Here is a 13,221-nt window from a genome sequence, read left to right as displayed (position 1 = left end):
AACCTAAATATCAAAAAACAAGAGTCTGAGAGCTAGACAGATGGGCTGGAGATTAAAAGTGCTCATTATTCTTGCAGGGGATTTAGGCTCTGTGTCTAGCACCTATATGGTGGTTCCCAAAAACCTGTAACTACAGATCCAATGTCTCTGGGCCTCACAGGCACCTCTACACACACAGTGCACACGAATTCACAGAGAGGTGTGCACATGTACACACATGTGACAGGCTCTTCTGGCGGTGAGCAGCAGTTAGCTCATTCCTGTGCCTTTTCTCCACAGGACAGGCACACCGCAGACACCAAACGAACTGACTAGAAAGCAGACAGGGGGCTGGAGAGATGGCTCAGCAGTTAAGAGCACCCGACTGCTCTTCCAGAGGTCATGAGTTCAATTCCCAGCAACCACATGGTGGCTCACAACCATCTGTAAGGAGATCCGATGCCCTCTTCTGGTGTATCTGAAGACAGCTACAGTGTACTTATATATATAATAAATAAAAATAAATCTTTAAAAAAAAAAAAAAGCAGACAGGATATTTACATAGGAATGGTCAAATCAAAGTCAGATGTTATCCATGACAGAACCCACACCTCAGTAACCTCATCTACACACTACTTACTCAGAACAGACACTGCCTGAGTCCCTGGATGCTTTCTCTGCCTTCGTCTCGCTCCCTTTTCTGTTTTCCATTTAGGTGATTTCCACTAGTCCACCTGCACGTTCAGATTCTTTCTTCAACTATCAAGTCTGATAAGCCCTAGTGCCATCTACTGTTCACGTGTGCTACCTATCCCAAGTTGTATGGGTCATGGCATCTGCATACCCACACTCCAAAAGACAAATGAATAAGTGACTTTAAACTTGACAGCTGTGTACAAGAGCATGTGCCTGCAGTCCCAGCAGGTGCCTCAAAGGTAGAAAGTTCAGGAGTTTAATTAAGGCCACCCTTCACTATACAGTGAGTTTGAGGCTAGCCTGGGCTATGTCTTCAATGCAGCTGACTTGTTTTTTCTTCTTGGTGTGGCATTCACAGGTGAATCATACCCACATTGAATTTCTATGGGTTTCAAGAGTTCAGTGACCTGTAGAGTATTGAACTTACTCTTGTTTGAGGTAGGAGCAAGATTCTTTTACGCTTTCTATGCACTAGGTAGAAGCCAGAAGTTGCCCCATAATTTTAATTTATATTTAAATTAAATATAAATTTATTATTCGTAACTCCTAAGTTGACATTTTCAGTCTGAACATGCCCACCTACTTGTCAATTAAGCTGAATTCTCTAATGACTTGGCAGGACATTTTAATATGTGCCCTTGACCTGCTGGAATGACGCTGGTTTCAAGCTGGGCATCTATCTGCCTGTGACCCCAGGACTATAACGTTAGCACTCTGGTACTAGGCAAGGAAAAGATGATCAAGAATTCAAGGCCAGGTTAGGCACAATGACCTTTAATCCTCCTAAAACAGAGGAAGGCAGATCCCTGGGAGCTCAAGGGTAGCCTGATTTATACAGTGAGTTTCAGGTTAACCTGCATCCTCCCCCCTGCCCCAAATATAAAAAGAGGGGAACAAAGGTCTTCTAAAGATGCTTTGGCCTCTCCCCCAGCTTAGACAGCATCATTTCAAGGTCTCTGTGCTGGTTTTCTGAACATCAGTAGTATGAGACCGAAAACGACAGGTTAATTTGTGAACACAATGACCAGCTCAGTATTCTGCTACTTCTTGCTTTACCTGATGGACTATCTGAGAAATGATTCCCGGAACTGTTGAACCAGGCTGTGATGCAGTCTCTGAAGTGTTACTCTTGTGGGAATCTTCCATAATCAACTGAAAGGAAAAAAAGACAGTTAGAAAAAGCTAGTGTAGCCGGGTGGTGGTGGTACATGACTGTAATCTCAGCACTCATCTGAGTTGGCGAGTTCCAGGATAGCCAGGGCTACACAGAGAAACAAATAAAGTAAAAAGCACAGTTCCTACAGAACATGACTATAGTCACGTGACACCGGATCAGTCAGCTGCCCTTACAAAAAGGGAACTCCTGGCACAGTATTCTAAAACACCAAAATACGTCCATGAACTTGTAAAGGATTCTTTTTTTTTTTTTTTTTCCCGGAGCTGGGGACCGAACCCAGGGCCTTGTGCTTCCTAGGCAAGTGCTCTACCACTGAGCTAAATCCCCAGCCCCATGTAAAGGATTCTTTTTTTTTTCTTTCCCCTTCTAAATCCCCAACCCCAGGATTCTTAACAATAACAAAGTATCTGCTCCTCCAGTCCAGGAAGAGGTCAACAGAAGGGCAGAGCAAGACGATGTTCAACTTTAACCCAGTGATCAGGAGACAAAAGCAGGCTAGCCGGTCTCTCTGAAGTCAGCTGGGGCTACAGAGACACTGTCTCAAAAGTTGCCACCTCCCCCCCCCCCCAGATGGCTCAGTGGTTAGGAGCACTGGCTGCTCTTCCAGAGGTCTGAGTTCAATTCTCAGCAACCACATGGTGGCTCACAACCATCTGTAATGGGATCTGGTGCCCTCTTCTGGTGCGTCTGAAGACAGCTGCAGTGTACTTATATACATAAAATAATTCTTTTAAAAAAAAATCTAATGACCAAATGATCTAAATATTAACTCACTAGGGTATGTATGCTAAGAAAATGAGAATTATGACTGAGTATATAACTTGGAAGGAGAACTACTAACAAAAAGATTGGTAAAATATTTAGGTAGAATTTAGGTCTTATGGTTACATGCAGGAGGACTGAAGATACAGCCTAGTAGTCCAGTGAGTTTATGCAGTAAGCATGAGGTCTTGGGTTTTAGCCACATCACCATCCAAAACACCCCAAAAGACAGACTAGCTATGTGGTTATACACAGCTCCACATAGAGCTAGTCCCAGGCCAGGGCTACGTAGTAAGTCACTATCTGAAAAATAAAGGAGGAAAGAGAGGTGATAAAAGAGGGAGGGGGCAACACAAAGGGAGAAGGAAAAAAGAACACAATTTGAGAAAGTGTGAGTGAGTGTGTGTGAGAGAGTGAGAGAGAGAGAGAGAGAGCGCGCGCGCAAGCGTGAGCTCAAACTTCAGTTATGTCAGGAAAACTCGGGATGTGTACCTAGTTGTCCCTGCTTTCTAAACAGCAGTTTTAAACTTTTTATTTTATGAGCATGGGCGTTCACTTGCATGTATGCCATACACACATGTGTTTGTCTGGTGTCCCAGGAAGCTGGAGGAGGGTGTTGAATTCTCTGGGACTGGAATAACAAATGGTTATGCCATTATGTGGGTACTGGCAACTAAACGCAGGTCACCGCCGAGCCATCTTTCCAGCCTATGAAAAATTTTAATTGTTTAAAAGAGAAGAAAAGTATCTTGATATTTAATTCATATTTTAGAATTTTTTAAAAAAATTATTTATTATGTATACAGCATACAGCGTTCTGCCTACACCTACACACCAGAAGAGGGCATCAGATCTCAATGTAGATCGGTTGTGAGCCACCAAGTGTTTGCTGGGAATTGAACTCAGGACCTCTGGAAGAGCAGTGGTAGTAGCCAGTATTACTAATCTCTAAGCCATCTCTCCAGCCCCCCCATATTTTGGAAATTTTTGAGATAGGATCTGTCTATCCTTAGGTGTCCTGAACACATTCTGTAGACCAGGCTGTCCTTGAACAGAGAACTGCCAGCTTCTTTGTCCCCAGTGCTGGGATTAAAGGACCATGTCACCATGCCTGGCTTATCTTAACATTTTTCAAAGTACAGTTCAGCTATGTTGACCACATTCACAGTTGACTTCCAGACTTTTCTACGTCCAACAGTAACTGTCCTTTTCCTCTAGGAGCCCCAGCAGCCACTGTTTAACTATTGACTACTCTAGGCACTCCCACAAGGTGGACCAGAGTGAGCCTTTCTATGCTGCCTAACCATCGCTCCTGGCTCCTGTCAGAGGTTTCCCGGTTTGAAGTGGGAGTAACACTCCCTGGGGTGTACTTCCCAGTTTACCCCACCCCATCTACTGACAAATGTCACCTGTCTCCATCTCCCGACCACTGTGAAGAGTGGAGCTATGAGCATGGATAGTGATGACCCCTTAAAGACCTGCTTTTACCAGGCATGGTGTCAAAGGTACATCTCTGATCGTGTGGTGACCCCAACCATAAAACTATTTTTGTTATTACTTCATAGCTGTAATTTTGCTGTTATAAATCATACTGTAACCATCTTGACCATGCAGGTTATCTGATATTGGACCCCCATGAAAGGGACAATCAACTCTCAGGGTGAGAACTGCTGTCTTATGAGTCTGAAGGTAGCCTGGTTTACATAAATTCCAGGACAGTCAGAACTACATTTGAGACCATGTTTGAAAGAACAAAAAAAAAAAAAAAAAAGATTGCTTTCCATTCTCTTTGTATGTGTAGCCAGGAAAGCTGCTAGATCATTTGGTTATTCTGTTGTGGATCTGATTTTCATGGTATGTAATGGGGTTCATGTTCCTAGCAGCACATTAGAATTCTAGCTGGAGTCCCTCCCCATCCCTGCCAGCACGTGCTGGTGTTTTCTGTTTTCATAGTAAGCAGTCTAGTAAGAACAAAGTGGCTTTGGCTTTCCGCACTGATTAATGGCATTAGCCCTTTTCCTCCAACACTGAAAACATGTCAGGAAGCAAAAAGTTGAGATTTCTTTTTTGTTTTTGGAGACAGGGTTTCTCTGTGTAGCCCTAGCTGTTCCTAAACTCATTCTGTACACCAGGTAAGGCTGGAACTCAGAGATCCACCTGGCCCTGCCTCTGGAGTGCTGGGATCAAAGGTATGTGCCACCCCTGCTGGACGAGTTAAGAATTCTTAATCACAAGCTGGAGAGGAGAGCACTGGCTGTTCTTTTAGAGGGCCTGGGTTCCACTTCCCAGCATCTATACGGTGACTCACAACCATATACAACTCTAGTCCCAGGGGATCTGATGCCTCTCTAGTTTCCACAGGAACACAGCACACAGGCACACCTGAAGGCCAAACATCCATATACAATAACTTTTTAAAAGAAAAAAGACCAAGCACAGTGGTGTATACCTTTAGTCCCAGCATTAAGGCAGATCTCTTTTAGTTTGAGGATACTCAGGTTTACACAGGAAAAAAAAAATCAATCAAAGCCAGGTGGTGGTGGGACATGTCTCAGAGGCATTGGGTTTCTGAGTTCAAGGCCAACCTGTCTACAGAGAGTTCCAGGGCAGCCAGGGCTACATACACAGAGAAACCCTGTCTCAAAAAAAAAAAAAAAAAAAAAAAAAAAAAACAGAAACAAACAGAACACAAAACAAAAGAAAAATCAGCCAAACAAACACACACCTTTTCATCACTATAAGCAACAAACAGTATCTGTTCTGTTTTACTGACATTATTAACTGCAAATACACTTTTAAAGAAAGATTTATTTTGGGGTTGGGGATTTAGCTCAGTGGTAGAGCGCTTGCCTAGCAAGCACAAGGCCCTGGGTTTGGTCCTCAGCTCCAGAAAAAAAAAGACAAAATAACAAAAAGAAAGATTTATCTTATAAGCATTGGTGTTTTGTCTGCTGAGTTTTTTGTTGTTTTGCTTTTTAGACAGCATTTTTTTTTTAAAGAATTATCTATTTTATGTATGTGAGTACACTGTGGCTGTCTTCAGACACACCAGAAGAGGGCCTCAGATCCCACTACAGATGGTTGTAAGCCACTATGGTTGCTGGGATTTGAACTCAGGACCTCTTGAGGAGCAGTCAGTGCTCCTGACCACTGAGCCATCTCTCCAGCCCCCTTTAGACAGGATCTTAAAGCCCAGGCTGGCTGAGAAGTGATCCTGAGCGCTAAGGCAAAGGCGACAGGTGTGCTCCACCATGCTTGACTAAAGTCTGCTTCTCAAAATGACACCTTTTTAAACACAATAAACTTTTATGTGTACATTTTCTATAAAAACAATTAAGTTCCAAGTAGTAGCTGTCACCCGTGGATGCTGAGTTGGGCAGAATCACAAAAGGAATGAAATGCAGTCCAAGTGCATTACCAACAAGACCGTGCACACACGGGCCACGCTGAAAACCAACAACTCAGCAGGCCACACAAGGGCAAGGAAGGCACTGCCCTCCCACGACAGGGTCTCCTAGACCAGGGTGGCCTTAAAACTTGCTACATAGCAGAGCATGACCTTTCTGGAACGTGATTCTCCAGACTCCACCCTGCCTTCCAGTGCACCTCCCCAGCGCCCTTAAGCAGAACCTGCCATCACACCCAGGTCCTCTGCAGAGTAGGCAACTCCCTAAACTACATCCCCAGGCCAAGGCAAGGTGATTTAATAAGTCCTACAAAGAAAGCAACTTTCCCAGTGAAATACCAAGAGATTTGTTTTTTGTGGTGATACTGGAGACCCAAAGAAACTTCTTTTTTTTTTTCTTTTTTTTTTTTCGGAGCTGGGGACCAAACCAAGGGCCTTACCCTTGCTAGGCAAGCGCTCTACCACTGAGCTAAATCCCCAACCCCCCAAAGAAACTTCTTTACTTCGGATCTCACATTAGGATGCAAAAACCTGAAGCCAGGCTGTGTCCACCGGAGCCTGTTCTCTCATGCCTGTCCCAGCAATGCCTCTCACTGCCACTCCTGGCTCCAACTCCTGTCTTGTCTTTTTTTGTGGGTGAGGGCTAGGGGAGGTGGTTTGATTTTTGGAGCCTCTGTCTCCTGTGCTAGGAGTAAAGGCATATGCCACTATGCCTGGCCCAGATCCTATTTTAGTGCATTTACCTTGCTGGCACATTACCTCTAGATGACTTAAGAACCAGCTGTGTTTACTAGCCTGCCTGGTTCTCCCAGCTTTAAGCTCTGAAGGCAGACAGGGGCCTGTGTGAACTAAGGTGTGCTCAGTGGCCAGCAGACTGTCCTGAGTCAATGGTGATTATCAAGTACAGACTCCTCAGCAGACATGCGAGTAAAAGGGGTCTTAGTGCCCTTCCTAGAAATCGGTGTTGAGCGGTGGTAAGTTTGGGGACAGGGGACCCGAACCCACCCCCCCACACACACACACACTCTAGTGGTCACAGGTAATCTCAGATGCTCAAATGTGCCTGGCTGCTTCTCACACGAAGCTCTCATTCATGCTACAGTCGTCCTCCTTGTGAGGCTCACTTCTCATCTATTCTTCCAGGTAAACCTACCTGATGGCCTCTAGACTGGCCGTATACCCTCGTACATTTTCCCTTTTTAAGGCACCTAACTACAGTAATGTCTTGTTTTTCTGTCTCCCCACCAGAATGTAAGGTCCAGGAAGCCAATCAGCACATCCCTTCCCTACAGGGTACCAATTAACAAACAGTTAAAACTGAGACTAAAACCACCACGTGCTTCCTTACGTGTCCAACTAAAACTGATAACTTCAGCTGAGGCGGTAGGTAACCTCAGAGATCCGCCCCAGCTGTACTCACGGGGAGCCATCTAAGGCACAGGAGTCACAGCTGGAGTTCAGTGAGACCATGCCAGCTTCTGTGTTTGACTTGACTACCATCTACTGGTGATGCATACCACCCAAGTCCTATCAAAGCAAATGATGAGGGAGAACTAACTATTTAGAAGCTGCCACATTTAACTTTAGGGCACCCAGAGCTTCCTGTCTTGTTTCCAAGTACTGAGTATGAGGTGTGCTAGGCAAACACTCTCCTGCTTAGCTACACTCTACTGGAGATAAGACTGTAATTGTATACTGTAAAGGGGGGGAGGAGATGACTGCCATTTCAAAATATGTATTGGCATAAATCTTTAGCATAAATGCATTTTGTGAACATAAATGCTAGACAAACTGGGGTTGGGGATTTAGCTCAGTGGTAGAGCACTTGCCTAGCAAGCGCAAGGCCCTGGGTTCGGTCCCCAGCTCCGAAAAAAAAAAAAATACTAGACAAACTGTTATCACAGATGAGGCCATTTTTACTTCTATACTGAAATGGCCTCAGACCTCAAAAGGCCCTTGAAGACTTGTGGCCCAAAGCATTTCACGGCGGGACTGCTGGAAGTTCTAAGCAAAACTGAGCTACACCGAGTAAGTGGCCCAAACGAGTAAAAACCTCAAAAGCTAAGGTTGGGCTGGAGAGAATGGCTCAGCGATTAGGAACCCTCACTGCTCTTCCACAGAACATAGGGGCCAGTTCCTGGCACTCCCAACAACCGCTAACTCCAGTTCCAGAAGATCAGACACCCTCTGGCGTCTTCAGGCACCTACAGGCACGTGGTGCACATAAACTTAAGCAGACACACATACCCGTCAATAAAAACAATGAGGTCTCACGGTTGAACTGGCAGGCTTGTAACTCGCTCTGTAGATCTCAGAGACAGCTCGACCCGCTTCTGCCTCCCGAAGAGCTGGTATTAAAGGTATGTGCTACCATACCCAGCGGTAAATAAATCGCTAGAAAAACTAACATAAGCCGTGTTCGAGGCCACCCTGCACTACATAAAAAAAAAAAATTAAAGGCCAGTTGGGTAGGCAAAACTGAAAAGGCTACCATAAACTGGGCACGGCGACCACGTCTAGAAGTCGTAGGAATAAATCCCTTCTCAAAAGGAAAAGGCGGCTACCGAGACTTTTGAGTTAAGTTTCTACCACAACCTAGGCGGCCAGCTGCGAGACTCCCGGAAGGAGAGAGGACCATCGTGCCCCACCACCCGGGCGTGTTGCCTCGGTTCCCCAGTCATGGAGGCGGGAGCCCGAGGCCGCGGCGCCTGCAGCCTGCTGGAGGCCGCCGCCCGGCTCTTCCCGCCTCCATGCCGCGCGGGCCGAAGGAGCGCAGCGGGACGCGTGGCTCCGCTTACAGGACGCCCCGGGCGAGCGGAGCCCAACGCCCGGGCGCACGAAGGCGCGCGGCCGGAAGCGCGCGGCCGGTCCCACCCCCCGGCGCCCCTCCCCCACCGCCGCGCCGCGCGCGACCCCCGGCCGGCGCGTGGCCGCCATTGCGTCCCCACCAGCGTCACGTTCCCGCCCGGGCCGCCCCGCGCCCCGCCGCGTCCCGCTCACCCGCGAAGCCTCCTGGCCGCTGCCCGGGGCGGGAAGCTCCACTCCCCCGTCCCAGGCGGCGCCGACCTCACTCCTCACTTGCCAGCCGCGCACCGCGGCGGGGTGGCGCCGGTCCCTGCGGTCGGCGGGGCGCGGAAAAAGAACGTCGTAACTTAAGAGCCAACCGTCCCGGCTACCGTTTCCCGGCCGCGAGGGGCGTCGCTGGCGGCATGATCCGCACAGGCCGGGGGCTGGGGAGGGGGGCCGAGGAGTGCGCGGGAGCGTGGGGAGGGCGGGGCCTGCGCGGGCCGGCGTGCTGCGTCACCGCGTGCTCACGTGGGCGCCGCCATCTTGGCGAGCCCCGGAGCGCGCGGGCGGGCGCGGGGTGCTGCAGGAGTTGCGAGAGTCTCGTGAGAGGACTCCTGGGGCTCGCTACCTGCTCTGTTTATCTATAAAACCTTATGCTGCCATCTTAATGCTTTGGAAAAGACTTAGCTTGCCCTTCTGGGGAAGTTGACCTTCATCCTGAAGGCTTTATCTGGTCCTTTGCAGTGTTCTGCTAGGGCATCGCAGCGTTTTTGTTTCTGTTTCAAGCATACTCTCTACAAAGTGCATACCAAAAGTTTTCCGAAGTTGTATTTGACATCTCCCCTCCTAATAACTGGGCGAGTGAAAACTTTGGGTTTGACCCTTTAGAACACATGATGTGATTTTAAACTGAAGCGTTAGAAGGACTTACTAGAATCCATGCACTGTGATTCAGCAAATCTTGCCCAATAAAGCTAAAACTGATGACTACCCATAAATTAGAAGTACTCGGTTTTTGATCGATTAGGTTAATTACCCAACCTCTCGAGTCAGTATCAAATTTATGGAAATTGCCAGGCACGGTCATCCGTTCCTCTAACCCTTGCACTCTGTGTTGGCAGACACAGGACTGTCTCTTCATAGGAAGTTCTAGGCAAAGCAACACAAAGAAAGCCTCTCAAAAAACTGGAAATTACAGCAACCACATGGTGGCTTGCAATCATCTATAAATAAAATAAATCTTTTAAAAAGATGTTCCCAATTGGGTTAAATTTATATATAATAAATTAATAAATCTCTAAAAAAAACCTGGAAATTACAATACTAAGTCAATGTCTCAACATTATAGAAAGTGGCCTATAACAGCCTTTCCTGAACAACAAAGTCCAGCAGCAGTCATTCCGTAACCCATAGTACTTTTAAAAAATTTATTTTGAGTTTATATTCCTCCCTCCAAACCCTTCTATACATTCATCCTTCCTTTCAAGAGTTAGCTTTTTAGGGGTTGGGGATTTAGCTCAGCGGTAGAGTGCTTGCCTAGCAAGCGCAAGGCCCTGGGTTAGGTCCCCAGCTCCCAAAAAAAAAAAAAAAAAAAAAAAAAAAAGTTTGCTTTTAAATATATTATTTGAAAGATAGAGGGGGGATGGTACATGCACAGGTTTCCCTGGAGTTGGAATTAGAAATGGTGGTTGTCAGGTCCCCAAGAAGCCCAGGACAAATGGCCAACTGTGGTCTCTATTAGCATGCCAAAGCACACACTGACAGCCAGGCTCACAATCTGCTCTTCTCATGCGCACACCAACCCCCTACCCTAAATCCCAGGCCGAGGAGCTTCAATTCCCTTCCCCCAGCTTCTGATTCTTATGAAAACCTGCCAGTTTGACCAGCTCTCTTTGGCTCTCTGCCTCTTCTCTTCCCTACTCTCTTCCTCTCTCGCTGCTTGCTCTGCCCCCTGTCACGGCTCAGGTCAGTCTGTTATTTTGTCTCCCTGCTCTGAACTCTTCCCATTCTTCTGGCCTCACACATGCACTCAAAGCCTTCTCAACCGAACCTCAGAACTGTTGTGTCCTCATTTCTTTCAGTCGTAAGCTGGGTGTGTGCTGGAACCCTAATGTGGGACTTCTGCAAGAGAATCTTTTTTTTTTTTTTTTTTTTTTTGGTTCTTTTTTTCGGAGCTGGGGACCGAACCCAGGGCCTTGCGCTTCCTAGGCAAGCGCTCTACCACTGAGCTAAATCCCCAACCCTGCAAGAGAATCTCTTAACCGTTAAGCTGGAGCCATCTCCCCAGTCCCTGCTGATCATTGAATAGAGGAGGATGAAAAACTCTAGAGAGAATACCTGGGTTGCCGTTGATGGCACTCACCTGAAGTCCCGACACCTGAGGGGTAAACTTAATCAGCTTTCACCACATGACACCTTGCCTCATAAAAGAAAAAAGGTAGTGGGCGGGAGCAGCAGAAACTACTTACAAATGCTCATTACAAAGGAGTTTTAAAAACTTTGGGATATTCTTAAAAATGAAATCTTTAGGGCTGGAGAGATGGCTCAGCAGTTAAGAGCACTGGCTGCTCTTCCAGAGGTCCTGAGTTCAATTCCCAGTAACCACATGTTGGCTCACAACCATCTGTAATGAGATCTGATTCCCTCTTCTGGTGTGTCTGAAGACAGCTACAGTGCACTTAGACATAATAAATAAATCTTAAAAAAGAAAGAAAGAAAGAAAGAAAGAAAGAAAGAAAGAAAGAAGCCTTTAAAAAGTGTGCAGAGGGGAGGGGGAGATGGCTCATCTCATTGGCTGCACAAGCAGGATGTTGGACCTCAAGACCCCGCTTAATGGTGGGAGGAGAGGGCCAGCTACATGAAGCTGCTCTCTGACTCCCAGAGCATGGCTACAGTGTGCCCCCACCAGTAGCATACAGTGCAGTCTGGGAAGCAAGACAGTGTGCACAGACTCCCTGCTTAACATCTTCCAGCCTGTTCACTGTCTTCAGTAAATCGTTAGCCTGTGCACACGGTCACTCCAAGGAGGCTTCTGTTTTGATGATAAGCTGAACTCGCCACACTGCACAATGCTAATAGCTAAGGAAGAGGCCTTGATTCTGAGTAAGCCTTAGCTTAGTTGAACTTACGTCTTTTAGAGGTGTACGTGTATTACATGTGTGTGATGTGTATGTGTACATACAACCCTGAGACTGTTCTCGCATGGAGTCTCTTCCTGACTAAGGCCATGGATTCTTTGACCACCCCCGAGTGGCCCACACAGGAGCAGCACCCTCCCCTGTGACCGCACAGGGTCGTCCCTGCTGGGGGAACAGCAAGTCTAGGCCTCTTCTGCTCTATAAGGCTACTTCTGCCAGGGAGGGCAGGGAATCCTGCAGGGCCGGGATGGACTTTTCCACCTCCTATATATCTGTGTCTGTCACCATCCACAGGGCCTTGTGATTTTTATTAGTATCAGGGCTGGGGTTCCTACACTAACAGCTCTGGTCACCCCTATGCCAAGGAGAGAACCTAGTAACACAGTGGAAATGGCCACCCCTTTGTACTTGATTGTTTGGAGATGGTAGCTGGTTGGTGACATCCTCCCCAGAGAAATAAGTCATTCTAGGCACAAGCTGTACTGAAACAAAAAATCCTCCGTCATATTCATAACGAGACCATAAATGCATGGGTAAGCCCTGAGGCACAGGCCCACCAAGCGTTCTCTGGGGCAGCATGTATCCTGCAAGGGTGGGGGTTACGGTGGGTTACACAGTAGCTGCTTACTTCCAATACAGAATCCTGTTATTGACAGTAGGGTCAGCTTCCCTCTCTCTGGTGGCCACCATCTACACTGAGTACGATTTAGTCTGTGAATAGTCTCCAGGGATAGCTATGTCTACATAGTAGGGGGCTGAGCATTTAACCAACAGCCCTGTGTTAAGTCTGCTCGGCGGGGTGTATGGGTTTGGAACTGGGGGATGGATGCCTTTCACCCACTTGTCTACCTCCCTTAAATCCTGCACAGGCGATAGTCACTGGAATGGGGCTTCTTAACCGGAAGGAGGGGAGTGTTCCATGGTGACTGGCTAGGATTCTGGCTGGTGTAGCCCCAGCTTTTAATTGAACCGGAGCCTGATATTGGGCCAGTCCCACTGAATTTTTTTCTGCCCAGACTTTGGGGACTTTGGCTAGGAACCTCTGAAGTAATGGGCTTGGAGACGAGGCTGATCGAGGGAACAGTTCTGTATTCCTCTTCTAGAGCCGAGGTCAGAACATGGATGGGCCATTCTTATCCAGCACTTTCACTCCCTCTGGGCCTAAATGGATTTGGGGCTCCCATTTTGGTGAGGAGGTCTCTTCCCAGCAGTGGGCATGGACGTCCAGGGATGAACAGAAATGAGTGGGTTACCTGTCCTACTCACAAGTCCGCCTT

The 13,221-nt window shown here is 47.3% G+C and overlaps 1 protein-coding gene across 3 annotated transcripts in view; it reads right to left on the bottom strand.

The window, feature by feature from the left end:
• Atf1 (activating transcription factor 1) overlaps positions 1 to 9,280 on the bottom strand; it is a 42,715-nt gene extending 33,435 nt beyond the window's left edge. Inside the window, exons 1-2 of one of the 3 annotated variants that reach the window (XR_010052984.1) lie at positions 9,021 to 9,155; positions 1,732 to 1,827 (exon numbers count right to left, since the gene is read on the bottom strand). Coding sequence is in view for 1 of the 3 variants with exons in the window: in NM_001100895.1 (NP_001094365.1) it covers positions 1,732 to 1,821 (90 nt within the window). In the remaining 2 variants the exon portion in view is untranslated. Of the gene's footprint in view, positions 1 to 1,731; positions 1,828 to 9,020 lie in introns of those variants that run through there. The other 2 variants (NM_001100895.1, XM_039079335.2) reach the window with 2 other exon arrangements.
• Positions 9,281 to 13,221: the final 3,941 nt, after the last annotated feature.

The sequence above is a fragment of the Rattus norvegicus genome, chromosome 7, assembly GCF_036323735.1.
Source record: "Rattus norvegicus strain BN/NHsdMcwi chromosome 7, GRCr8, whole genome shotgun sequence".
NCBI classification, from domain to species: domain Eukaryota; kingdom Metazoa; phylum Chordata; class Mammalia; order Rodentia; family Muridae; genus Rattus; species Rattus norvegicus.
Note: the sequence above shows the minus strand (reverse complement) of the source record. Positions and strands in the feature narration are given on the sequence as shown.